The 27790-nt window shown below is 39.4% G+C and overlaps 1 protein-coding gene across 7 annotated transcripts in view; it reads left to right on the top strand.

Moving 5' to 3' along the window:
- The window catches only part of COL6A6 (collagen type VI alpha 6 chain), a 141048-nt gene that overhangs the window by 67942 nt on the left and 45316 nt on the right, over nt 1–27790 (top strand). For all 7 annotated transcript variants that reach the window (XM_044383403.3, XM_026496999.4, XM_044383398.3 and 4 more), the window contains 10 exons: nt 578–643; nt 1880–1933; nt 9358–9393; nt 10902–10964; nt 12612–12674; nt 20318–20380; nt 23853–23915; nt 24708–24758; nt 26422–26457; nt 27418–27480. In XM_044383403.3, coding sequence (XP_044239338.2) covers nt 578–643; nt 1880–1933; nt 9358–9393; nt 10902–10964; nt 12612–12674; nt 20318–20380; nt 23853–23915; nt 24708–24758; nt 26422–26457; nt 27418–27480 — 558 coding nt within the window. The remainder of the gene's footprint in view (nt 1–577; nt 644–1879; nt 1934–9357; nt 9394–10901; nt 10965–12611; nt 12675–20317; nt 20381–23852; nt 23916–24707; nt 24759–26421; nt 26458–27417; nt 27481–27790) is intronic.

Here is a 27790-nt window from a genome sequence, read left to right as displayed (position 1 = left end):
AGCAGTGAACATATGGGGCTAGAAGGCTACCAGGTGTCCAAGAGAAGGAAAAGAGAATGGATGGCGGATACAGTCCTCAGTGCTGCTCAGTGTACTTATGTTGTGGCGGAACCCATTACAAATGTCTTCCTTCTCCCAAAGGTAGGGGAGAGTAAAAATCTAACAACCTCAAGTATAACCTTGTGTAGGCCCCAAGAAAGAAGAGCAAACGTTAAGAGAACGGATGGCAGTAGTAAGAAGGGGTACCTCCAGACCCAGGATGAGAATTGTCATAAACACAAGCCATGTCACCCTTGCTTTTCTTGGCGATGCCTTCTGTGGTGAGCTCTTGCTTCCCCTCCCCCCACCTCACCCCAACATATGCTCACCTTCGGTCCTCACTCTGTTCTGATAATGCAGAACACAGGAGGAAAAGAAATCATGTGTAAGCCATTTGTAATTTTTAGCTATCTATGCTTTTAAATGGATTGGACTTATTTCGTCAATTTTGGGGGGGGGAGTGAGTAACTGTGTTATATGCAGTTACATTTGTAAGAGGAGATATTCAAAATTTTTCTCTTTATTTTCTGTTTTTTAGGGAGTTCCTGGATTTGACAATACCGTAGAAGGACCTAAGGGCTTGAAAGGAGAACGTGGAAGACAAGTAATGACGTGGGCATTTGAAAGTAAACTTGTAACGATGTGACATACTTGATACAGAAAAAACATTTTTAGGAGCAAATTTCTCTCTTCTTCCTCCTTATCTGCTACTCTAGGATTCAAAAAACATTCCCTTGTTCTTCTGAATTTGGGGTGACTTGCTTCACCAAGCCCTGCCCTTGAGGTCTTCATTTATGAATGCAACCATCTAAGCCCCAACTTAAAATGTAGGGCTAGCTGATGGAAAGAATAAGCCAGTAAATTGTTGGCCTTCCCAGGGTACAGAAGGTACATACCCTAAGAAGACATCATGTTATTTGTAGTACGTGATAAAGAGGAAAACATCTGGTAAATCGACACAGCTTACACGCTCGAGGCAAATCTCATGAAATCTCACAAACCATAATTTGATCATCTTACCTCGTTTTTCAGAATTTTTAAAAGTATAATTATCTGGAAAATGTGTGTCTCTGGATCTTCTTGATGACGAAGTTCCCTTGGTGACTTCACCTGGGGGAGAGGTCTGATGCGGTGGATTCACTTTAGAGACAGGCACAGGTCCTATTTCATGCTCTGCCTTACCAGCTCTGTGGCCATGGGCCACTTTCTGTAAACCTCAATTTTCTCATCTGAAAAATAGGATAAATAGCCTACTTTTGAAGGTTATGGTGGGAATCCAGAGACTGACCTTGCCACATCATAAACCTTCAGTAAATGCTTCCTGCCATTTTTACTAAGTGGTAACTGTAAGTCTCACATGTCTCATTACAGACTCATAATTTCCCCTTCATTTTCTATTTTGGGAAGACATATGAATATTGTGAGATTTTATTCATGTGGGGGTGTGACTCTACACAGGTTAGCCCAACAGAACAAGTCCAAAGGTAGAAATCCAAACCGGTAGTAGCCATACCTGACACAAGGCATGCTTCATTTGTCCACTCTGTGGCAACTCAGTGGCGATAGTTTGGCTCAGATACTCTACAACTTATACCCAAAGACAAGTTAGGCAGTGGTGGTGAACAGATGAAGCCCTGTCATTAGCATCTTGTCCTGTGGTTCCTCAGTTCCTGCATAGACACAGGGTTTATAACCAGTGGAAGCAATCCACATCCAAAGGGAGGATGACTCCCTGGTTGGTGTGCACCCATCCACCCTCCCTGCAGCACAAGCAGATGTTGGAGAGGAAATGTGTCAGTGCTGTGTAATTATGTCACCCATCTGTCTGTTCACTTGACAGGGTAGAAGAGGCTGGCCGGGCCCCCCTGGAACACCAGGCTCCAGAAGAAAGACAGTAAGAGCCCTTCTAGACAAGGAGACCCACTGCTCTGGTAGCCTATATTGTGATAAAAATGGCTGATTGTGGGAGTGGGCGGGATGGTTCTGCTGGGGCTTGCTGCCTTGGGGACACTTGGGATAGCTCTGAGAACACAGCTGGCGAAGCACTTGGGGAAAGCCCCTGAAAAGCTGAGGTAGGAAGGTGCTGCCTGCAAGGAAAATTACCAATCAGGAGAAAAAGCTGGGCAAAGGGAGCAAAAAAGCAGCCAGCTAGGGGAAGAGTGGTGAAAGTTTGGCCTTCTTGCTACGCTAATTGCCAGCAATGTCAATTTTAAGTCCCAAACTCCGTTCCTCTGCCGAATTTTACGACTACTCAGGAAGGTCAGTCCTGGTATAAGTCCTCTGTTCTTACTTCTGTATTCTCTGCCTTGCAAAGAAGGCGTGTGTTCCAAGGCACAAAAACGTTTTCTTGGTGGAGTATGATAGCTGATTCTTTGAACTTCTCAGACAATACGATGCATAATAAATACAGTATACTAAACTGTTTATGTGTGTTCAATATTAAAGCATATATGCCTAGTGCTAATTGAGATATAGTCAATGTATAACATTACTAGTTTCGGGTGTAGAACATGATTTGATATGTATATGTGGTTGTGAAGTAATCACTATAAATCTAGGTAACATTCATCACCACGTGTAGTTACCAATTTTTCCTTGTACTGAAAATTGTTAAGATCTGCTCTTAGCAACTCTCAGATCTCTGGTATTCATAGCTGTAGTCCCCGTGCTGTACATTACATCCCTATGATTTATTTTATGACTGGAAGTTTGTACCTTTTGACACACCTTACCCACTTCATCCACCGACCACTTCTTACTTCTGGCAACTACCAATCTGTTCTCTGTCCAGAAATCAAGTTTTTGGAATTATTTTGTGTGGGTTTTTTTGTATTTTTAAGATTCCACATATTAGTGAGACCATATAGTATTTGTCTTTCTCTGACTTATTTCACTTGGTATCATGCCTTCAGGGTCCATCTATGTTGTCACAAATGGCAAGATCGCCTTTTTTTGGCTGAATGATATTCTGTTCTATATATAATCACGTATTCCTCATCCATTCATCCATCAGTGGATGCTTAGGTCGCTTCCATGTCTTGGCTATTGTATAAGTAATGCTTCAGTGAACACAGGGGTGCGGATATCTTTTTTGATTAGTGTTCTCATTTCTTTGGGATATGTACCTGGAACGGGAATTGCTGGATCGAAAGGTAGCTCTATATTTAATTTTTTGAGGAACCTCCATAGTGTGGAAATACTAAGAATGATATTAGGTCACTCGCTTATATAACCTTTTGGAGTCTTATTTGTTTTGTTTTGTCATATTTTTTCAACAAGTACTTTTTATTATTTATTTTATTTTTTTATTATGTTATGTTAGTCACCATACAGTACTTAATGAAGTTTTTGACGTAGGGTTCCATGATTCATTGTATGCATATAACATCCCATGAGAGACTATGGACTCCGGGGAAACAAACTGAGGGTTTCAGAGGGGAGGGGTTTCAGAGAGGGGGAGGGGAGGGGGGTGGGGGGTTGGGTTAGCTGGGTGAGTACTTTTTTAAAAAAATATTCTGTGCCTGACTACTTGGAAGAGCACAGAAATTACAAAAGAAAATTTTTATCTAATAAGAAGAGATAGCTTGAATAAAATACACTTAAATGCCTGCATCGGGTTCTAAATTAGACCTGTCTCTTTTCATTTTGCATTTCCTTTCCATTCTTAGTTATCTAGCTTTCTTTTTCCAACTTCCTCCACCTCGCTCCTCAATTCTTTGTGCTATTTGTTGAGCACAGACAAAAACTAGTTTGATATATTGCATTTATTATGCATCGTATTTTCTGAGCAGAAGTTCATAGAACCAGCTATTATACTTCATCAAGAAAATATTTTTGTAGCTTGGAACACCTCTTCTCTGCTAGGCAGAGAAAATGGAAATGAAAACAGAAGTTACATTCGAAGTGTGCAGAAGTTGGTTGCTGGGAAACACTTCACTACTGCCGCTGTGCGAATGCACCTGAAGATAAAGCAATACATTTGCTATTCATTTCACTTTCTAAAGGGTGTAGCCCCCTTACATACCCGGGGAAAATATTTCGAACTTAAAGAATCATCCAAGATTTCCTGGCATGGGAGATGTGCTTTTATTGTTTTATAGAGGCTATAGTCTCTCTGGAGGCTTACACAGTATCACCACGTATTATTTAAACTGCACAACTCCGAGAAATACGTCCTCATCTTGGATTTTAGATTCAGCAGTCATTCAGGAGTAAAGGTGGGACTTGCAGCTAAATATGGCAAAGTCAATGTGGTTTTTGTTTTTGTTTTTTTTACTATTCCTTTTCGTGCAACTTACCAAAAACAACGCAAGAAATTAAAAAGAGATTAACAAAGAATGACCACAAACTTCAAGCCACATGTGATGGGAAATATTGGCCAATTCTTTTTAAATCTAGGTCCTCATGAAGGGAGGCTTTGGAAAGCTTATACATGTACCTCAGACCTCAAGCAGGGATCAGACTTCTCTAAAAGTAGCTTTCAGGTTTTGAGAAGATACCCATAGAAACAGTGTAGCAGAGGAGGGAGAAATCATGGGAAAAACTAAATAATGTTTCATTTTTAATATCTACAACCAGCAGTCTGGTTCGTGGAGGCGGCAAAGATCGAAGAAACAGTGACTGTTGTGAAACTATGATATAAGGGGCTTTATGTGAGTTCCATGAATCTCTTAAATGCCCAAATTTGAAGGGCGAGGTAGCATGACGTAAAAGAAATACTTCATGATGAGAAAGGGTTTGAGACAACATATCTACATCAAAGCTACTGACCCAGGTCCAGCTACACCACGTACAGTTATTCAGTAAATAGGTGGCTCTCTTCAAAAGTGATTAATAATGAGAAATATTAATCTTCATTATTAAATGATTATTAAGACTTGCATAGAAAGAAGAGGAAAAACGACATGAGCAAAGGGAAAATAAACCCCCATTGGGAGAGGAATTATTCAAGGAAAAGACAGAATGACTCTGGCAAACAGTTCTCTAAAGTCTCAAAAAAAAAAAAAAAAAACTAAGGCAATATGATTGCTCTAAGAAGAGTCAAACTGACAAGTTGATAGAAAGTGAAGAAAGCAAGCTGGTACTGTTTGAGGATGATGAACATGAGAGATAGGTTATGAGCAACAAAAAAATTAGAATAAGACCGAAAATATAGTTGGGCATATATTAATCAAGAAGCCACAAAAGCAATGATAGAGGTGGACAGTGGAGAGCCAACAACTGTACAATTTGCATTACTAAGTTAAACAGACTAATGTAGAAAATATTCAGAAGTATAGTAGAATTTCGTGTAAAAAGGTTCAAATGTGCAGGTAGAAAAGGCATATTCTTACTTGGAAAAAAATTGATACAAAAACATTAACACTGAGCTACATCTTAGTGAAATTACCAAACTTACATAAAGGAAGAATGTCCCAGCATTTCCAAGCAGGAAAGATGAAAAATCCTGTCTTCATCCTTCTTCACAACAATCAGGGCCAAAAGGGAGAGCAGTAAAATAGGTAGAGTTCTGAGGGAAATTCAGGGGTCCAAGATTTTTATACCCACCTGAGTTGTTCTTTGTATATATAAGTAATTAATATGATAGAACCTTAGAAAATTCAGGCAATATGGCCCCCTATTAAATTCTATTAAATTCAAGTAAAATTAAATGTAATATTTTAATTTTAAAATAGCATAAATACCATGATCCTTTCTTAATCAAAAGTACTACTATTTAGAACTCTATCTGTAAACATGCATAGAAAAGATGTTGGGAATCGTGATTACCAAATGTTAACAATAGTTTTATCTATGTAGGATTTGGGATGACTCAAATTTTTATTCTGTTTTTTCCTGCATATGAATATTTAAAAATCAGCATGTATCATATTTACAATAACAGTAAAGTCATTATCCTTTCAGAAGGAAGAAAAACTTATACCACTACCTGAAAAACTCTAAAATGTAGATAAATAAGTATTGAGGGCTCCTTGGCGCAACAAGATTCTGCTGAACTGAAAAGTGATTGGAGGGTGGTGGTAGGGTGTGGCATGCAGGGAAATAACAGCAGTTGACCAAATCTGCCCTTGATTCATTTGACAAACATTTATTGAACACCTAGAGTGTACGAGCAACTCTACTAACTAGTAGAGCTACAAAATAAGACCTAGTTTTTACTCTCAAGGAACCTAGAATCATGTTACAGATTCAAGGGATGGTGTCTCAACCTACTATTGACATTGGATCAGGTAATTCTTTGTTGTGGTAAGTTGTTTTGTGCATTATAGGATGTTTAGTATTATCCCTGGCCTCTACCCACTAGGTGCCAGCAGCACCCCCGACTTGTGACAACGAAAACTGTCTCCAGACATTGCCAAATGTTGCCAGAGAAGGGGGGTTGCTAAATCCCCCTCTTGCAGTTTGAAACCACTATTGTAGAGGGGGATGGAACTGTAGGGGTAACAAGCTGTACTTGGCACTCTGCCAGCAGTCTGTAATGGGTGGGATTGGGAAGGTTGGAGGAGTAGGATCAGGACCAGAAAGCCGCAGCCCTGGGGCAGGAGCTGGAAATGGGAGATTGGTTCTTTATGAGCCAAACTGCACTGAGAATTAGAACCGATTCTTGTGCCATGGATAATGAGAAGCAACTGTAGCCTCTTACTAAAACACGACCTTCTGTCCTATTCAGTCCAGAGGGCTGTTAGTTATGCTTTTCCCTTTTCGACTCTCTTGGCACTGCTTCAACGGGCAGCTTGAAGTGTCCCCAGGCGGGCAGTTAGACATCACTGTGAATGAGTGTTTGCCATTAAGATTCAGTATTAATGTGATGTTTTACCATTAAGAATGTCCTGCTTTTTCCCTGGGAATTGTGTCTCAAACCAGTCCACGCTTACCTGGGAAAGTGGGTCCTGGTAAACCATCAGAAAGCCAGGCTATGAGGGACCAACAAGACTGAGTATCCTGTGCTGAGTCTTCTTACTCTCAGGGTGCCTTTGGGGATATTTTCTTTCTTGATGTGCTCATTCACATTTCCTTTCACAGGTAAATTAGACTGTCTGGACATGTTACCAGACAACTGCAAGCCCGTGGGCAAACCATGAAGATATTTTGGGATTTAATCTTTCCCACCTAAAACATTAAAAAATATAAAACAAAAGTGTAAAATTATCTCCATTTCCTTGTTTTCTTTCAGTCTCTCACACCTACCCAAGGTATCTCAAACCCATAATTTCCATTTAAAGTTTAAATCCAAATAGCCATTAATGAAAGTGCTAGGTGATGACTTCTAGAGATGTCTTCACATTTGCAGGAATGGTGGATTAAAGTCTGTCTCCTCCGTTAGGCTTATAAACTCCTGCAGGGACAGAAGTCAGTTTTTACTTACCGCCACTCACCCCAGTGCCTCTAGGGAGCAAGAGCTCAATGTTGAGATGGCTAATTTTAATCAAGTCAAAGTCAAACTTTAAAGACACAGACACAAAATGTTTCATGATTTTATTTCAAACACTGTGACAGTGGACCAAAGAAAGATTTTTGGATGTAAGGTCCTCCTGTTTCATAACCCTTAAATCATATCCTATAGGAAGCTCTTTATTTTGCCTGAATATAGGTTCGGTTGTGCCTACCACACCCAGGTGTATCCACTTAAAGCCCAAGTCTGGCCATGCACATTTCCTGCTCTAGGGGCCCCAGTGGTTTCCACTAAAGGGAGTACGAACCCTTCGGCTTAGGAACCCTACTATTCCCCTCTCTTCTCACGCCTTTGACCCAGAAATGTTCAAATACATGCCATCAAATACATTTCCTGTTTTCCTGCTTCTACTTCATTACTTAGGGTATACCTTTACTAGAAAGACTTCTTTTCTTCTACCTATAAAACTCCTACACATTCTGTGAAACCCGTATCAAAAATATCTTCCAGGGTATCTGGCTGGTTCAGTCAGTAGAGTATGAGACTCTTGATCTCGGGGTGGTGAGTTCAAGCCTCACATTGGGTGTAGAGATTACTTAAATTTTTAAAAACAATCTTCCTCTAGGAATATTTTCCTTTTTTGACAAACTGGATATAATTGCTTTATTTGAAGCCCGTATTTCTAGCTTTCCCTTTCTTATGGCATTTGCCATACTATGCCTTGTAAATATTGTAATATTTATCTCTTCACCCCCCGAACCCAAAATATAAGGGTCCCTTGAGGTCAAGAACTGTGCGTGTGTATACATGTGTGTGTGAAATCCTTATGCTCCTGTGGTTCCCATACAGTATGCTTTGTGGGTAATAGGTTATTGGTAGATATTTTTCTGAATAAGACTGAAAATTGAACCAGAGCAGATAAACCCCTGTACTAAAGGAGTGAAGAGAGCTTCTCTTCCTCCCTCTGATAGGATTTAAACTCTCATCTCAAGATGACTCATCAGGGTTTTAAAGAGATAGGTCACCATTTCTCCAAATATACAGTCTGTTTCCTAGATAACAATAGATTTTAGCTGAAATATGATTAGAAGAATTTAAGGCCTGCATAGAATTTTGATCTGAATATTTCAAATTTCCATCTAGAAAATGTCATCTGATACATACTGAGTTTTGCAAATCCTGGTGTCAGTCTTGCTATGACTTTACTGAGACATCCTAAGTTAGACAATAAAATGTCTTTGTGTGATTTTCAGATCTATAAAATGTTGATCTGAAATACATCCAGACCCTGACCTTACATATCAAAGTATTAGGAAAAATTCACTTGATTATGTAGTTCTGTTAGTTTGATTGAATATTTCATTAACGTACTGAATTGAAAACTTCTGAATGCTTCGGCTGATTCTTTAATTTTTTTGTCAGATGAGCTTATTATTTGGCTTTTTGGGGGGAAGAGGGTAAAATTAGTCTGGTTATCTTTAGATTCTGAAATTAATCTATGATAAAGCTCAATGGAGTCAATTCTCCCAGTTTTTCCTCTGGCTTCCTGCCTTTTGGCCACTCCACTCCAGACTTTTGGCTTACTTGATAGTACTTTGGGAAAAGGCAAAGAAATTAAATCAGCCAATTTTGGAGCTCGTGATCAGTTCTAGTAATAGTTGAGTGGAGGACAAATTATTGACCACAATCTGTTCTCTTAAGTATGTACAGATTTCAATTGTCTATGTGATTTTAATTACCTATTGCCCTAGGATAAGAAATTCAGAGTTGACAACATTTTACTGTCATGGTGCAGTGGATAATTAAATGTTTTAAGCAAATTGTGGGTACTTAAAAAAAAAGTGCCTTAAGGTGTTCATTACTAATTTGAGTATAAAAAGCATTTTTTTCAGAGTTAAAGGTTCCTACCTTTCCTTCTATTTTAGGCAGCTCATGGCCGAAGGGGACATACAGGCCCACAGGTACAACGATTTTTTTCTTAACTCCAAATGATAAGTATTGTGTCTAGTCAAGGAATAAGAATAAAGGCTCTGGGAAACCTCTTTCAAGACTAAAGTTCTCCCACTTTTTGATGATACTGGTTGTGGAATAAAATGTTAGAAATCTTTTAGGCTACAGTTTCAAGAACTCAAATCTTAAAATGAAGATTTGGGCATTCCAATCAAAGACTATAAAAATTAATGACAAGAGGCACTAGTTTGGCCCAATGACTATTAAATTTAAGTTTGGATTTCAAATGCAAACTGGTAACTCAGTTGAGTTATTGTCTAAATTTTTGTTCAGTTGACTCTGAAGCCTTAGTTTACATAAACCCTTTTTATACTGAGAGTACAGTGAAACCCTAATACATATTGGACATTCTTAGAGTTTTATTCAAAAGTTGACTATACCAAATACTGTATCATATCTCCTTTGTACATGTTGGTGATATACATGCCTCATGTATCTATAATATTTATGAAAAAGAAATTGTGACTTAGAATTTATGAAATTGAGGAAACACAGATCCTCAGGTTGAAAATACAATGAGGATAAACAATAAATCCACTCTCGATCACATCATGGTGAAACTCTGGAATGCTAAAGATAAAATATCTTAAACATGACCAGAGAGAAAAAGCATTTTTACCCATGAAAGGAATAACAAATTAGATTGCAGCAGACTTGTATTTGGCAATAAAATATGCTAGAAAACAAAATTATATGTGCAGGTGCAGAAGAAAAATAGCTGTTAATTTAGAATTTTATACTTAGCTAAACTGTGAATGAACATGTAGACATTTTCAGACCAAGACCAAGAGAGTTTACCATCCACAGACATTACTCACACATACCTCAAGGTTAGACTTCAACAAAAAGGAGACCAAATCCAGAATAACAGCATGAAGTAAGATTGGGGAGAGAAACTGTTGAGAAATTCCTCTGAGATCTAGGAAAAGGCAATTAGCAAGGGACATTTAATCACATCTGTGTAACAACTTAAGGCATAAACTTAAGCTATCCCAATAGTTGACTGAATTATGCCTTTTAATCCTTCCTCTTCTTTGGAATTCTTATCTCTGTCAGAGTTCAAGCGCAATGTGAAGATACTGCTCAACTTTTGATGAATAGATATTTAATCTATTTGAATATAAGTGTAATGTTGTAAGATGTCTAGAGATTTTTGAAGAAAATGTAAACTGAGTTTTTTCAGGCCAAATGCCGAAGTCAGATATGTTACAAACATTATGGGAAAAAAAAGGAGTGTGTGAGTGTGCATATGTATAAAGACTTGAAAGCAAATATACCAACATAGTAACTGAGGTTATCTCTGCTTGATGAGATTATAGAAAATTTTTATTTCTTTATTTTTCATATTTTTGCCAAAGATCCTGCACTGACATTCTGATTAAAAATATATAATCTTGTACATAAAGGAGACAAAATTCTCAGGAAACAGTGTTAACAGGTTGATTCTCTCTCACTACAGGGGAAAACAGGCATCCCAGGCCCAGATGGACTTGAAGGCTCATGGGGACTTAAGGGCCCTCAGGTACATATCAGAACTAATCAGGGTTTGAGAACATCAAGAAGAATTTGGAGTCTTGATGGAATCCTTCAAACCTCTTTGCAGAAATACAGATGTTTCAAGTATTCTCAGGGTAATAAAGTAAGGAAGCAACACTGTCTTGACTTGTCCGGAATTTGGTCTCCTTTTTCTAAGTTTTGTCTAATCAAGAGGTGAAAAGAGAAAGAACATGCTGGGTAGGGTCCCTGTGCAATGAGTTCAAGCTAGCTAGGATATTCTAGGGGAGACCTTGCGCCAAAGAAAATGTTGAGCCTCAAAACTGGGAATTTTGGTCAATGTAGCACAGTAAGAACTCAGTGTTACATATCTGGACGCCTGAGTAGTAGAAAAGCTGGCTCTACTCTAGGAAAGAATTGTTCCAAATACAGCCGAAGTCTTCAGCGGGGTGATCTATAGTGTGGCACTCAGCCTACCCTCTTGCTCACTTCCCCAGAGAGCTGCCTCCAGCACTTTTTCCTTTACAAGGCATAAGCCATGGTTGGCTCTTACACTGGTCACATGAGGGGAAAGAAGCACGTGCCAGAAAGAGCAAAATGTAGCCCGAAATAATACTGAGAAGAAAAAGGAAGTCCTAGAAAATGCTGAGATGAAGGAAAGAAGGTTAGACTATAGAAAGTTAGAACACATTTTTTTCTTTCCAAACTTTGTTTTGAAATCTAAGAAATAAGTTTGCTGTTTGGCAAATGCAAGACAAGCAATGTTTCTATAATTTTTCAAAGTTTTAATCCACATAGCTAAAAAAAAATTATTATGTATTGGCAGCTTGGTGCATGGAAGTTGGGTAAAATATCCTTAGACATCAGATGAGAAATTGTGTTCATGTTTTTAGCAAGACTCCAGAGCAGTAAACAGTCTGTCCCCTTGGACCTCTATCTCTTTTGAGCTTGATTGCTTTTCTTTGCTTTGTTTTACTTGCCAGCTGAGGAAAGTTCACTTTTCTTATCTTCAAGTGAGAAATATTTGCCACTGGGGTTGTGGGGAAGCATTTCAGCAGAGTGGCTTGCTTTATTTCATACTAAACAAATAATATGACAACATCCCTTCTTCCACTTTACAGACTCATTCTTCATGACATAATTAAAAAGCAGATGGAAAAACCAAACAGCATGAAGGTTTCTCTGCCTAATGTACAAAGTCCACAATTAATAGGCAGTATAATATTCTCGAGGTAGAAATCTCCGGATTTCATCTTACCACATGCTTTATCTATGACCAGTCTTCAGTATGGTTATTGAATAGAATATTCATTTTAATATTTCAGTTTCAGATTAGGTAATTAAGCATTATATTCTTTATCACATAAGAAACATATGTATTTGGAGTCTAAAGACGCTTAGGATAATTAGCAATACTGAAAAATTCAACTGTTCAGTATTTATTCAGTCTACTGTAAATGCCCCCAACTGCCTAAGTTGCAGACTGGACCATTGTATCCACACACAGGAGAGCTCACAGATCAAGACAGAGCCAAGGGCATGAATGGAGTTCTCTTTCCAGTTTCTGTCCATGTGACTGACGTACCACATCCATCTTTAATATTCAAGTTAATATTCAAGTGTTCTCTTTTAGAAAGAAAATAATGCTTTAATTCTCTGTATGCTCTGTATGTAGGGCCCCAGAGGAGAGACTGGTGTGAAAGGTGAAAAAGGAGGTCTGGGAAGTGAAGGTCCTCAGGTACGTAATGAGAGAAAGTGATTGCCTCTGGCTCCAATCCTGGCTTTAATATGGATGTCCTTGCAGTTTCTTTTCTGCAGAAGGAGTTATGTACTGCCTGTGAACCCACAAAGTTTTGAGTTCAGTGTTCAATGTGATGGCCACATCACATTGTGGTCCCTACCTTGCAGAGTGGGCTTTCTGTCAGACACAGAGGTGGAAGATGGCTTCTAGCCCTCTTTGTCTCAACACCTCAGCCATTACTGGAGGTTAAGAATTCCTCCTCTGTACAAATCAGGTCATGCCACTCCCCTGATCTCCTCAGGGCCTTCCCATTGCACCCAGAATACAACTTTCTTCAGTGCTCCTCAACCTAGTTACCCATGATAATCTCCTGGGAAGATTAAAGACACCCCAGCACCTGGAACCCTCCCCAGACCATGTAAACCAGAATCTCTGATGGTGAGGCCAGGGTACAAGTAACTTTAAATTCTCCCCAGGAGATTCTAATAGACACAACCAGTGTCGGGACTGACTTTCCCACATCACTTCAACTTCAGAGTGCCTGAGAATCACCGGGACGACTTGTTAAAGAACACATTCTGAGCAGTAGGTCTGGGGTGGGGCCTGGGGTTCTGCACTTCCAGTGAGCTCCCGGCAGTACTGATGCTGCTGGTTCCCAGCCCACACTTTGAGTAGCAGGTCCCTACATGATCTGGCCATTGCCTAACTGCTATTATATTTGTTTAGCTTTTGTCTCCTTTTCTACACTGTAAACTCCCTGAGGGCCAGAACTTGTTCTCGCTTATACTATATCCCAGAACCTACAATAACAGGGCTGCTACACAGTGGAGCTCGACATGTATTTATATAATAATTAGTAAATGAATGAATGAGATGCAATTGGGACTTGTACTTGACTAATGGGATAAAGGGAATCCATTACTTTGTGTTCCTTAGGCAGTGGTCCAACACGTAAGTGAATGTGTTCATCATCAAAATATTTAAGAAGCTATTTGCATAAACCTATATCTCATGATACAATATTTTAAAGCATATTAATTACTGCTCGTGAGAATATTTGTTCCCAGTTTGATGAACGTACTCCTTCAAACAGCATGAAAACTTAAAAAATTTCAAAATGAAGAGGGGAATCAGAGGGGGAGACGAACTATGAGAGACTATGGACTGCTGGAAACAAACAGGGTTTTAGAGGGGAGGGGGTGGGGGGTGGGCTAGCCCGTGATGGGTAGTAAGGAGGGCACATATTGCATAGAGCACTGGGCGTTATATGCAAACAATGAATCATGGAACACTACATCAAACACTAATGATGTGCTGTATAGTGAGTAACATACATAAAAAAAAATCTAAACAATAAAAAAATTTCATTGTAGAACTAAATTGATGAAAAGTAACTGTTTTGTATTCACATCCTTGAATCATTAAAAACTTGCTGGCACCACCAGTTGGTATTTTAAAAAAAAACACAGCAAATGCCAAAGGAAACATATATCGGTAATTATCTCCTCTGTTTATGTAAAATATTAAGATGTAGATGGGTTGAAATCCAAAGAACTTGGTAATTCCCTTCTTCTAATCCAAAATTGTATCCAAGTAGCTGTTATTCAAATAAGTTATTCCATCTGCCCTACAGTGTACTTGTCTGAGTGAGACCCCTTTAATCTTGCTTTGGCAAGATTGGTTATAGTTATAAATCATTCAACCTCTTGGCATTGCCAGTGTCAGTCAAAAGGCACCACTTCTCTCTACCTCTTCCATTTATCTGGCTAGAAATCAGGGTTTTCTTTCTTTGCTTGCTTTTTCTTGAAATACCCTTGTCAACACAGTGGAAGTGCTATTTCAAAGATGTATAGAATTTTCTATATTCAGGACATGATGAAAGGGGTCTCAAAATTGTTGTTTCCAAAGGAAAACCACGGGAGACAAACACAAGCAGATATACAAGAGAGTGTTATTCTTTATTGGCTCTGTAAATCCACTAACATAGACTTCAGACAGCACACAAGAACCAGCCACTTAGGTGGAATAACAGGAGTGCTTTCTGTTTTGTTTTTTAAGTAAGCGCCACACGCAGCATGGAGCCCAACACAGGGCTTGAACTCACAACCCTGAGATGAAGACCTGAGCTGATATCAAGAGTCAGATGCTTAACCAACTGAGCCACCCAGGCACCCCTCATAGGAGTGTTTTTTAATTGAAGACTTTAATTTTTTCTTAGGATATACATTTAGAAAAAGACATGTGATTTCTGTTGACAGTGTTCTGAAGACATTAATTTATGCAGTGTTGGGGCATTCTGCATAAATCAAAATGTGCTAATCCAACCAAGTACATGGCTATGGCACGAAAGAAATACAGCCCATGGCACAATGAAAAAGAAGGTATAACTTTGAAAAGAATGGCATATTCTTTTATACCTTCCTTTGTTCCCTTCTTGTTTGGTTTACTGCAGGGTACTACACGAATCAATGCCTAGAAAAGGAATGGGAAATCAGACATACATACTAATTCTAGTTAGTGCTGGAATTATTCTTAATTGTTTTTAGTGAAATAATCACTAATGTCACATGCAATATCAAGAAATGTTGGAATTATTCCATGGAAATTTGGGGTACAAAGTAGAATTTCTGTTGTTATCTTTACAAAGCATAGCATAGTGGTCAAGGGCATAGTACCTGAAACCAGGCTACCTGGATTTGATTGCCAGTTTTGTATGTTCCTAGCTGTGCGGCCTTAGGTAATTCGTTTCACCTCTCTGTGCCTCAATTTTCTCTGCTATAAAATAAGGATGATAATAAGAGCTACCTCATCAGGTGAGAATTAAATGGTTTAATATAGGTAGGTTCTTAGAACAGTGCCTGCAATATAGTAAGCACCATGTAAGTGTTTATTACTACTATATTGCATCAGTATTACTTAATCTAGCAGGGACATTTTATGCCCAAAGCATGAGAGTCTCCAATCCAAGGAAGGCCATGATAGTAATAACAATATGTAATCTTAACTGCAGTGATTGGATTTCATCATTCTGCGTAATCTAGGTTGAATGATCCATCAACCATTTCTTTTACTCAAATATTTGCTGAGTGCATCCTGTGTGTAGGTCCTACAGTATGACAAAAGGACATGCTCCCAGGGTACCTGGGTGGCTGTCAGTTAAGCGTCTGCCTTCAGCTCAAGTCATGACCCTGGCATCCTGGAAACGAGCCAGTGTCAGTGTTGGTGGGGCTCCCTGCTCAGTGGGGAGTCTGCTTCTCCCTTCCCCTGCTTTTGAGCTCTCGCTCACTCACACTCCCTCCCTCTCAAATAAATAAATAAAATCTTTTAAAGAAAAGAAGAAAAGAGACATGCTCCCAATCTCATAAAGGACGCCAACACAAACAAATAGTTGAGATGTGGTGTACTAAATGCTAAAATGGAATTACACGCAGAACAGAGTGGTGGGACCAAGGATGTCATTAGAGCAGGAGAAGAGTGGTTTAGCTTTTGCAGGATAAGGAGGTGTTTTCCAGGTGACCAAGGGAGAGGCAGGCATCTGGGAAAAGGAGCCAGGTAATCTAAAAAGAGATATCAAAATGAGTTTGGGGAACCATAAATGACTCAACATAGATGGAGTGTAAGATGCATGAAGGATTAGAAGTTGAGGTTAGAGGCTGTGTCTTAGCCTAGCACTGTCAAGATCAACATCTCAGGTATCTTGGGGTTTGTTCTTGCATTAGCCCACCCCTTGCTGGCCTCTTTTACTTTCTTAGAATTAGCTCATATCTGACTCTCAGAGACACTGAGTGTTTAATCTCCTTGGGTAGCTCCAGCCCAGCCTGACAATTTACTGTTGTCAGTGTAGGCAGGGTTTTACCCCATGAACATAAGTGACAGGATTCCTTTCCAGCCATATTCCATCCAAAGTCGAGGTGTCCTTGGCACTGCCCCAGCCATTAATCCCAAACTCCTACTGCAATCCTTTCTGATAAGATACTATCTAAGGACAGTTTTTAAAAACATTTAAATTCTAAACCTCTCCTTTCTATCATCTCTGAACACTTGTATTAAACAGTTGTGATTGCAGAAGAGTCTGTGGTAGAGTCTAAGCATAAGCAAAAGACCCCCCAGCCCGAGTCCCAAGAGTGGAGGGTAGATCTGGCCCCAGCCTCCTGCATCAAGCGTGGAGATTCACATTTTGAAAACTCCAATCTCAGGTGATGCATAGAGTTTGGGAATCCTGTCCCAGATACAGGCCTCAAAACAGCAGAAAGAGTGGCCAGAAGTTCAGTGTAGAGTCAGAATCAGGTTCGGTTCCCATCTTACCCTCCTGTTAATGGGGATTTGGAGTTAAAAGCTTTGACAATCTGATTTTTATTGGTGAACAATGGTGTCGATAATATGTATCTCATTGTGATTGAGAAAGTCAAGATATACTTCTTAGCATAGCATTTGTGCTTTGCACAAAATAAATGCTCAATAAAAGGCTGCTATTACAACAAAGCCAGTAAAGATTTCGCCTCTGGCTGGTGCCCTTTTCCTTCAAATGCCCTAACCTTCTCTTTCTATTCCATAGATGATCTTGACCTCGAATCAAGGCAACTTTTTGACTCTGATATCTTGGGGTGGCAGGGAGTTTTTCATCTTTCCTTTAAAAACATGGTCCCCTATAAAACCAGCAGTATTTGAGTAGTAACTATATCCGGGTAACCATTCACTGACGCTTGAGGTCCATTCAAGGAGTCAAAGACACCCGTCTGGTATTTTGTGTGTCCTGCGCAGGAAATAGAATCAGGTTTTCTGATGTTCTGGTGACCATGCCCTGTCTGCATGTATGCATCCTTCCATCCAAGAAATCTTCCATTTCGGAGGGCTTTCAAACAGGATAATCTCTCATTGTGCTGTGTGTGCTTGAAGTGACCACACATGAGGTAATCTCCCTGAAATCTCCTTCATCTCATAGAGCTCATTATGTCTGAAGGAAGCCCAAAAAGGGAGCTTCTAGGCAAGACTTCCAATTTGCCCCTTATTGTCAAGGACAGTTGAAATCTTTCTACTTTATCCTTCTGTGAAGTACACAAAAAATGTCATATGGAAAAATGAAATTAAACACATCATCTCCTCCCTCTTGGGGGCTATTCCTGGATAGGTGCATGGATAGCTAGATGAATGGGTGGGTGGATTGGTGAGTTTTAGGTATTGTACTCAGTTCCAGAGATAGGAAGCCAGTTGGGCATGCCCCTTCCTTCAAGGAATGTACAGGCTAGTAGCTAGTAGATGAGAGGAACAAACAAATGAACATGAGATGCAGAGTAGAGGAATCTGTGGGACAGTTGTGAGACCCAGCAGAGCCAGAGGGTTCAGGTATTCTTGAAACAGTGATGTTGAAAGTAAGATTTTCACAAGAGGGAGATAGTATCTCCCTCCAGACAGAAAAATGGACCAGCTAAAGGAAGAACTTGCACAAGTGTGAGGACCTAAGACAACAAGAATTATTTGGTGACTTCAGATGGTTTGAGCATAAACATACAGTGATTGAAGTAGTCCCAGATGACTATGGAGACCTGTAATACCAACATTTTTGAGAGATATTATATATTAATAAATACCATCAACTTTATTCTGAAAGCTACTCAGAATTCAGAATTTCAGAAAAAGTGGCAGCATCAGCCTGACATTTTAAATCAAAAGGAAAAAGGAGAGAAGACTGGATTAGAGAGAGGCCAGGCTACAGTCAGGGAATCCAGGAATTTAGACAGAAGGCAGGAAGGCCTGAAGGTAAGTAATAGCAATACGAATGGAAGAGAGATTGGTACAGAAAGGCAACAGAATCTGTGGGACTTGTAACTGATAGGTTTTGAGATGAGCTAAGGAAGAGGAGCTAAGAGATGATTCCTAGGTTTCCAGCTTGGGCTTTAGGGAGGAAAAGGGTGGGACCATTCCTTAATAAAGAGAATATGAAACTAAGCATGACTTACGGTAAATGTAATTATCTTTGGTAATCAATTTTTATGGGCTATCCAATAGACATTTTAATATATGAGTCTGGCATTTAGTTTAGTAGTTTGGGCAGGAGATCCATGTATTTAGGAGTTATTTTGTAAAGTGGTATGTGAATATTTGGGGGTGTCACTCAGGAGGAGGGGATTAAGTGAGAAAATAAGGTGCAAGGACGGAGCCCCAGGGTACATGGAGATTTAAGAGGCAAATGGAGAAGAGATCACAGAGGGAGCAGGAAGCCCATGGTGTTACAGAAATGGAAAAGTTTCAAAGAATACATGATCAAACTCAAATAAGGTAAGAACAGAAAAGATTGAATCTAATTGGATTGAATCTGAAGGTCATGGGAGCTAGCCCCATGCACTGGTGGAAGTGAGAGTTTGAAGGGAAAGGCTTGAGAGTTATGGAAGGTGAAGAAATTGAGATTCTTCTTTTGAAATAAAGAATGGAGAGGAAAAAATGGAAAGTTGTGGAAAGATCATTATTATCTTCTCTAAGTGACCAATATACTGTTCAACAATTATTCCTATTAGGAAATTTTTTATGTCCAACTTAACTACATTTTTAGTTTTTCAAAGATAAAAAGGTAATGCCATATTTTTTTCTGAATAAAATTTGCTAAGTATCATGCTTATTACACAGATTTGGTTTATTTATTTTTAAATTACAGTAACCACGGCCAAAAAAAAAGAAATTTGAAAATGATTTCAATTCACTAGTGTTGGGATTATTTACAAGTACCTATGTAAACATTTTAACCAAACAAGATTTCTGTTGCCATATGTTTGGATATCCCAAAGGAAAAATCTGATCCCAAGTGTTAATAACCTAGGAAGGCAGTTGGGCTGTCTCTGAATTGGGATTTTTAAATGTTCGGCTCTGAAGCTATCCCAATAACACATGCTTTCTAGAACATTAAAGAGACTTCTATTATATCAAATAGATTTTCCATATAGCTGTGTGGTATGTTTAGCCCTCTGTTTAACTTTTGTTATGTTCTTCAGTAAGAGTTTAAAGCTTTCTTTATACAGCTATGTCTTTTATCTTTCTTGTTAAATTCCACATATTTTACAGGTTTTTTTTTCTTCTAATGGTACATGGGAATTTAGGTACATTTACTTTTCTAACTTATCAGTAGGAAAGAGAAAACTATTTCAGACTGTTTATCTGGTATACCTGAACATATCTTGCTATTGCTAATTATTTTGGCAAAGTTTCTTGAGCTTTCTATTGGACAAATTATATTATTTGCAAATAAATATAAGTTTACCTTAAAAAAAAAATGCTTTCTACCAAAGCAAGGAACCAGACAGAATACAGTTAAAGGCAAATGTCACTTGGAATGCCTTCTTTAAATGTTCGACATTTTAGCAACATCTGCTGTAAAAGCAAAACAGTGAGAACGTAAAATCTCTTTGGAAAAGAAGACTCACAAGAAAGCATGATCGTTTAGTCCACATCTGGCATGAATTACTTTATTAATTTTCTTTTATTTACTAGTTTTTATTTGACAGCTGTGATACTTTTTTCCAGAGCAGAAATCAATAAAGCCATAACTCTTTTCCCATCTGTGGTTCATTTTCCTCTTAAAAGAGACACAAAGGGTTTAGGGGAAAGTTGCTTTATGTTCTGCTATATTTGCAATCCTCGTTTTGTTTCAGGGGCCTCCGGGACCAGGAGGAGAAGCTGGGAGTCCAGGCCATTTGGGAAGCCAAGGAAATAAAGTAGGTCACATTCTTTAAGCCCACCAAAGTTAAGGTTTTAATACAAAGGAGAACCTCTTTCAATACAAAGGAGAACCTCTTATTGCCCCTGCACCCGGGGTTGATTCTTAGAGAGCCAGCAACGTCTAAGGACGTGGGTGTGGACCACAATGAGGTCAAGGATTCCAGCTCAGCATAATTTCATGAGGGGCTACACCCATTCTTAGCCGGGGGGGGGGGGACCTCAGGGAAGGAAGACTGTTCTGGGGGAGGCCTTCCTTTGCCCCTCTATTCTTCCCTCCCCTCCTCTCTTGTTTTCTTCTCTGCTTCCTCCTTGCATATAAACCTTTGCTGAACACCTCTCAGACAAAGTCACTCCACTAGTATTCTGTTGGATCAGAAACTCAGCTTCAGGAGAGTAGAGATCTTCGACTGTTTGCTCACTAATGCATCCCTAGTGCTTTGAACAGTTCCTGGCACATAATTGCTTAGTAAATATTTGCTTAATGAAAGAATTTCTGGGTTGTATGATAGATATGACATGGAATCAATCCCCATGGGATTTAGAATATTTTCAAGACAATAATATATGACATAAAGTAGATCAGGATATGGGTCTGAGAATGGAGATTTAAATATAGTATTAGTGAAGTATTTCCGGGCTGGGGAAAGAAACATCATAGAGGATACAGACTTGGAGCAGACCGTAGAAGATAAGAAAGACTTTGGCAAGCAGAGAGGAGGCATGGAGGATTTCAGGGAGAAGAAATTATGTGAAGGAAAGCACAAGGTTAGAAAATCCTGGGTGTGGGTATTTGCGGGGGGTGGGGAGGAGGGAATGATCCTGTCTCATAGGCACGTAAAAAAGTCTGTAGTCACTCACTTTGTTAAGTAGCCAGTACAGTGCTATTCACAATTGTTTTCATGGAGTGTTTGAACACAGCCAGACTTGGGAGGATTTTGAATAGGCTACTCTGTAGAAATATTTTGAAGGCTGAGGGATTGGCAGCTAGGAGACTAGTGGGTATGTTCTAACAGTCTCCAAGACAAGCAGTGACTGGATGACTTAACACAGTGAGGATAGGAGGGGCTCATGATGATTCTGGAGGACTCTTCCAGTAGGGAACTAAGGTAGAGAGAAGAGGACTAGATGGCTTGTGGACTTGCAGCATGAGTGTAGTACCATCCCAGAAGCAGGAAAGTCACGAGGAAGAGTGGTGTAGGAATGAAGGGAATATTTTTGGGGAATAGAGGAAGTTTAGGGCTGGTCGGAGATGCAGTTTCAGAGACATTTGGAGTTTTAAAAAGACTCTTGGTGGTGTGTATTTGTAAGAAGGATTAGGGAGACAGTGAATTATTAGAAAGGAGGGGAAAGAAACAAATGCATACTGGGTGCTGAGAAGAAGAGTTGAGGAAGGAGAGGTCAAATGTATGGTGCAGAACAGATAAGGAAGGGGGAGTGAAGAAGCCATTGCCTCTGGTGGCTGAGATGCTCTAACAAATATTTTCAAAACTGAAAGCCCTCCAAAGGGTGCGACAGAGGGAATCGAGAGAGAGATAGGCAGGAATGGATGGCTCCTAGGGCTAGTTAGAAGTGAGAGAGTAGAAGGAGATAGATAGAAGCAGGGTAGTTGTGCCAAAAAGATCATTATTAATAAGAGGGACTTTTAAAGGAGAAGGGGCAAGAATTTGGAAATAAGTACCCTCAAAGTAAGCCCAAATCCTTTGGGAAGTCCCAAGATAAATTAAATCCTCTAGATTCATTGTTAACTGAGATGAGCCCCAAACAATTACTCCTACCTTATTCCAATAAGCTCAAGTTCCCAGGGAGACAAACAACTCAGTGATTAATCCTGGGCTCAACGTCTGGCTATCCCAATAAAAAAGTGACCCTGAACAAGCCATATGGCTTCCCTTGTTTCCCTACCTTAAGGCAGATGTTCTCAAGTTTCACTGTGTATAAGAATCAGCTGATAAGCTTATTTAAGAAGGCATATTCTTGGGCTCCGTTACCAGAGACTATACCAGTGGGGGCCAGGAATTTCCTTTGCGTATGGACCTGAGGTAATCATGAGGCAGGTGGCCTCCAGAGCATACTTTGAGAGCCACTACACTGAAAGGAAGATATCAGGGAAGATCTTCTGCTTCCCATCTATGGAACCCTTTTTGTTTTACTCTCAGAGTTCAATGCTGGTGGACATTTGTCCGTTTGCGCTTTTCACACTTAACAGGGTTGCCTTTCTATCCTTAAAAATGAGTTAACCACTCCCACTCCTTAAGTGTGAGCTTCAGACACTTCCACACTCCTCTTTCCAAAGAGTACGTTATGGAAAGGGCAGGGGGGAATAACTAGATAGTGGAGAAATGACCAACACTACCTCAGCCAAATAGTCAAGGTTGACATCAGTAATGATAGCCATGTTGATACTATGTTCTCTTTTTATGTTGTGCTGAGAATGGCACTTTACCTCTGTGGTCTTTACCCCAAAAACCCATAAAACCCAACTTAATCATGAGAAAAATCCCAAGGAGGGACATCTTACAGAATATCTGAGCAGTACTCCTCACAACTGTCAAGGTCATCAAAAATAAGGAAAATCTGATAAACTGTGTCACAGTCTAAAAGAGCTTAAGGAGACACGATATGGTATCCTGGATAGGATCCTGGAACAGAGAAAGGATGTTGGGTAAAAACTAAAAAAAAATAAAAAAAAAATAAAGTATGGGCTTTAGTTAATAATAATGAATCGGTATTCATGTATGCATTGTGATAAATGTGCCCTACTAATGTAACTAATACAATGTTAGTAGGAGAAGTTAGATATTGAGTGTATAGGAACTCCGTGTACTACTTTAAAATTTCTATAAATCTAAAATCTTAAATTTTAAGTTTTTTTTTTTAAGGAGTTAACCTTCTTTTCTAAAGCTCTGTTAACTTTAACTTTCCCAAGTAGCTGGACTTAACACAATACTGAGATTGATTTATAACCCACAGTAGAGTTCTACTAGTCAGAAGTCAAAAACTATTGCCACGATGCCGTGATGCCTTGGTTATCTTGATTAGCACTTAAAACTAGATTAGTAAGTCTGTTGAACTGCGGCAGCCAGATGATTTGATGGATCATCTTGGAAACAGTTTTGTTCATTTTTTTAAACAGTACAGAGCTTCCTCTTTGACTCATGGTAAGACATTTCCAAGGGTGTGGTTCATGGCACTGAGCTGCCAAGATGGCAGCTTGCACTAAACAATGCATCAGACTTGCTGGGGCTTCATTCATCAATGGAGGGGACCTCGCTGGCCAACAATAGCAATTCCTTGCATTACGGATACAACTCGCAGTCCTGACCACAAATCTGTTGTCACTGTGTGTGATACACATGGATGCAGTTATATAACTAGCTGTTGTCTTAATACCATCACTGCCAATTTCCTTTACAAAAAACAAAAACAAAAACAAAAAACTAATAAGGACATGTTCTTTCTGTTTGACAGGGAGAGCCTGGAGATTTGGGAGAAAAAGGAGCAATTGGTCTCCCAGGTCCTCGAGGCTTGCCGGTTTGTACTGGATCACTACTTTTGACCTGGTCCTTGGAATCTTTTAGTTCAATAGATATCCCATGTGGTTCTCTGAAGAGTGCATTAAAGATACCACCCCAGTCTAGCCTGATAGCTTTCTAGAAATTGCGATATTATCCTCAACTTGGATTAGTTCCTTGGCAAGCTTTCCTAAGGTGGCAACTTCCCAGGTACCAAAAATCCTGGCCAGGATGCTTTTGAAGCCAAATGATAAACTTGACAAACCTTGTCTTTAGCATCCGCATAGCCCTTCTTCCATTCTTTCCTGCCATCAGAACCTCTTCCTCAGAAACCCAGCCCACACTCCCCCAGCGCTCAGGATTTTTCACAGACCTCTGCAAGGGTCTGACAGTGGCCACTGGCCAGGCATTTAGGAGGTCTTACTCTCATCCAGCAAACTGAACGTGAATTAGAGCTAAGGTTTTAAAATACAGGTGTTAAACAGAAGAGCTAAAACTACTCCCTCCTTTTATTGAGATTACTGTATGCCTGAAATTTTCCCCTTCAGTCTTCATAATAGCACCATGAGCGGTGATAATTTTTAGTCCCATTCTACAGATGACACAAGTGAGCCTCAGGGACAATGCACTGTCTGTATCTGTCACCGAGAGTTGCCTTTATTGCCAAATGTTAGTGCCCAGCCCCAGAGAGAGAACCTGCTTCCTGCTTTCTCCTAATCAAACCAAAAAACTGTGTGTCTTGTTCTCGTGTGAATAAGCCTGCCTCCAATTTGTAGTCTGGAATATTTATAACGAAGGCCTTTGTTTACAGGGTGATGATGGCAACCCAGGTTATGGTAGCACTGGAAGTAGAGGAGCAAAGGTAAGACACATCGACTAGAAGCTAGGTATTTCCATTTATTTTTTGTTGTTTGTTTTGGTTTTGTTGGTTTTTTTTTTTTTTTTTGGCCGCATTTAAGAGAAAAAAAGGCAGTGAATAACGCAGTCTTAGACATTTAGGGATAGATTTTGATCATTTATTTGTTGATATCCCTTGGAGAATGTGATAAAAGAAAAACAATTTGATGGCTTAAGGTTCAGGCAACAACTGAAACTTGAAAATTAATTTTCTGTTCCTTTGCAAAGATGTGGAGCCAGGGCCTGACTTGTTCCAGCCCGAACAGTGTGTCTAATCTTAGCAGCTCTGTGCTCGGGTTTACTTAGGGAGCCATTCCAAAGTTGATTCTCTTCTTAGTATGTTTAACCATTAGTAAGAGGTTTTACAGGGTCTTCCTAAATGCATTGGGCCAAGCAATAACTCAAAAATAAAAACTTATAGCTTTGTATCAGAATTATAACTTTACATTTTTGAATATTTAAGTGTCTGGAAGAAAGATAGATAAATTTACAAAACCAATGATTTCTATATACTAACAATCGCCACTTAGAAACCATAATAAGAATACCCACAAAAACAGAGTTAAGAATATCCTTTTTGCAAAATGTTTGAGACCTATGACAAAAAATTACTGAAATATAAAACTTTACTAAATGAAGACATCCAAATTCTTGTTGGAAAGTCTAAAACATTACAAAGGATCAATTTAATTCCAAGTGAAATCCCACCAGGAATGATGCAAGAGGCTGTCTAGAAGGATAAACAAACCCCAAAAAGCTAAAATTTCTTTGAAAAAGAAATCAGTAATGAATGAGACTTTTCCAATGAACTTTCTCTTTAGAATAGAGAATTAATTGAAAACAATCTCAATATCTGATAAAGGGAAATAGTAGCTTCTAGCACCGGAATATTAGCCACTCTTTAAAATGAAAATATATTAAGTTTATAATCACGTAAAGAAATTATGTGACAGTATCAAGTAAAAAATCAGGATATAAAATATCAAAAAGAATATTTATCCCAATTGTGCTAAAAAGTGCATTTGGAAGAGCTTAAAGAAAATACGATAAAACATTTATAATGGTTCTGGGTAGTGCGATTTTAGATGATTTTTCTTCTTTCTATTCTTTTCTATTTTATGTATGTTTGAGGAGATACCACCCGGAGTAATCCGAAACTAAACTTTATTTTAAATAAACATTTTTTTTTCATCAAACGGGGATTGTCAGACGTCTTCAGTTATAGTCTGTGGACTAAGTAGGGTAAACAGAGGACTAGAAAGCCAATGATCAAGTTTTGGCTCTAGGCTTCTCACCTGTCTCCACTGAAATACGTGTTAAGAAGACGGTTTCAGAAACGCTTTGCCATCTAGCCAGCTATCCTGTTAAACACCTTCAGTAGAAGGAGAGCTGATTTATAATTCCTCAGATGTGCCCATTTGTCCACTTATCTAGGTTGTCATAGATATTTTGGTATCGATAGCTTAATTTAGAAATTGGAGCTTGTTTCTCAAGTAGTGCTGTATCGTTGCGTTTTCGGGTGTTTGGGCCCTTTCTAAAGCCAAAGAAGGCAGCAGGTAAAATTACAGTCAGCACAGCCTACCGCGGCGATGTGCGCATGTACTGATTTTCCACACTGTCAATTACAGGGGCAAGAAGGATTTCCTGGAGAAAGTGGACCGAAGGTACCGTGTTCTTCATATTAAGTAGAGACCGGTCAGAGATATTCCTCAGGCTATGAAATGTATCACAGGACAATAGAAGAATAGTTAATCATAAATGAACAAAAAGAACCTTTGGGGCACCTGGGTGGCTCAGTCGGTTAGGTGTCTGACTCTTGATTTCGGCTCAGGTCATGATCTCGGGGTTGTGAGATCAAGCCCGGCATCGGGCTCCACGCTCAGTGTGGGATTCTCTCTCTCCCTCTGCTCCCACCCCTACTCACTCTCATGTGCACATTCTCTCTATGAAAGAAAGAAAGAGGAAGGAAGGAAGGGGGGAAGGAAGGAGGGAAGGGGGAGGGAGGGAGGATCGATCTTTATGAGGAAATTGGGGGAAGAAAGAAGAAGGCTTTTTTAAAAATTTCATTTCTAGTTTTTAAATTCATAAGGGAAGAAATCATCCTTATTTTTCTTCTCACATGGACTCCTTTCCCTCTATCATATGTATTTTCTTCTTCGCTCAAAGGAAATAAAATGGAAGGAAAACCAAGCCCTGCATTCTTCACCTGGCTCTATTTTTCCAGTATGATAAGTCCCTTCCAATAATCCATTAGCAATGATGCCTTCTACCTTAAGGCTTTCACTTTTATTAGAAACATTTACTGAGTTCAGTAAACGCCAGGTCCTGTGATAGGATCGGAGGACAAAATAAAGGGCACTGTTTGTGTCTCCGGGGAGGCTTGGTTGTGGCTGGAGAAAGGGAGGCAGAAGTTAAACAACGAGGCTGCAGCGCACTGCTGCGTAGAGAGCTATAGAAACGAGGGGAGGACGTTGAAGAGGGAGGAGAGGGCAGGCACGTCAACGAAGACTGTTGAAGATTAAAATGTATGTGAAAAATGTCTTCATGTTGGAATAAGCTTAAAAACACATTGAGATATAGTTCTTTGATTTTAATTACCATTGTATTTTTCTGAACTTATTTAGGGTGAGACTGGGGACCCTGGTGGTCCAGGAGAAACTGGACCCAAGGGAGCTAGAGGCAAGACGGTAAGCTTCTTAGATTCCAATGTCTTACCACCATGGCCTCTTTGGGAAGTCCTTTTCATGGTTTTACAATCATTTGAGTTGTCACTTGTTCCCCCAAGACTTGCAAAATGTGTGTGTGTGTGTGTGTGTGTGTGTGTGTGTGTGTGTGTGTGTCTGTGTTCTTAAGGCAAACCTGGGGAAGGGAGATGGTTATACGACTCATCCTCCAATGCCAGCAAGAAGGCAAAGAAGTGTTTGCTTTTAATTAACAAGGTCACCTGTTCTAGCTGCCAATGTACCATTCTTTTTTTTTTTAATAATAATTTTTTAT

Source organism: Ursus arctos, unplaced genomic scaffold, assembly GCF_023065955.2.
Source record: "Ursus arctos isolate Adak ecotype North America unplaced genomic scaffold, UrsArc2.0 scaffold_20, whole genome shotgun sequence".
In the NCBI taxonomy this organism is placed as follows: Eukaryota; Metazoa; Chordata; class Mammalia; order Carnivora; family Ursidae; genus Ursus; species Ursus arctos.
Note: the sequence above shows the minus strand (reverse complement) of the source record. Positions and strands in the feature narration are given on the sequence as shown.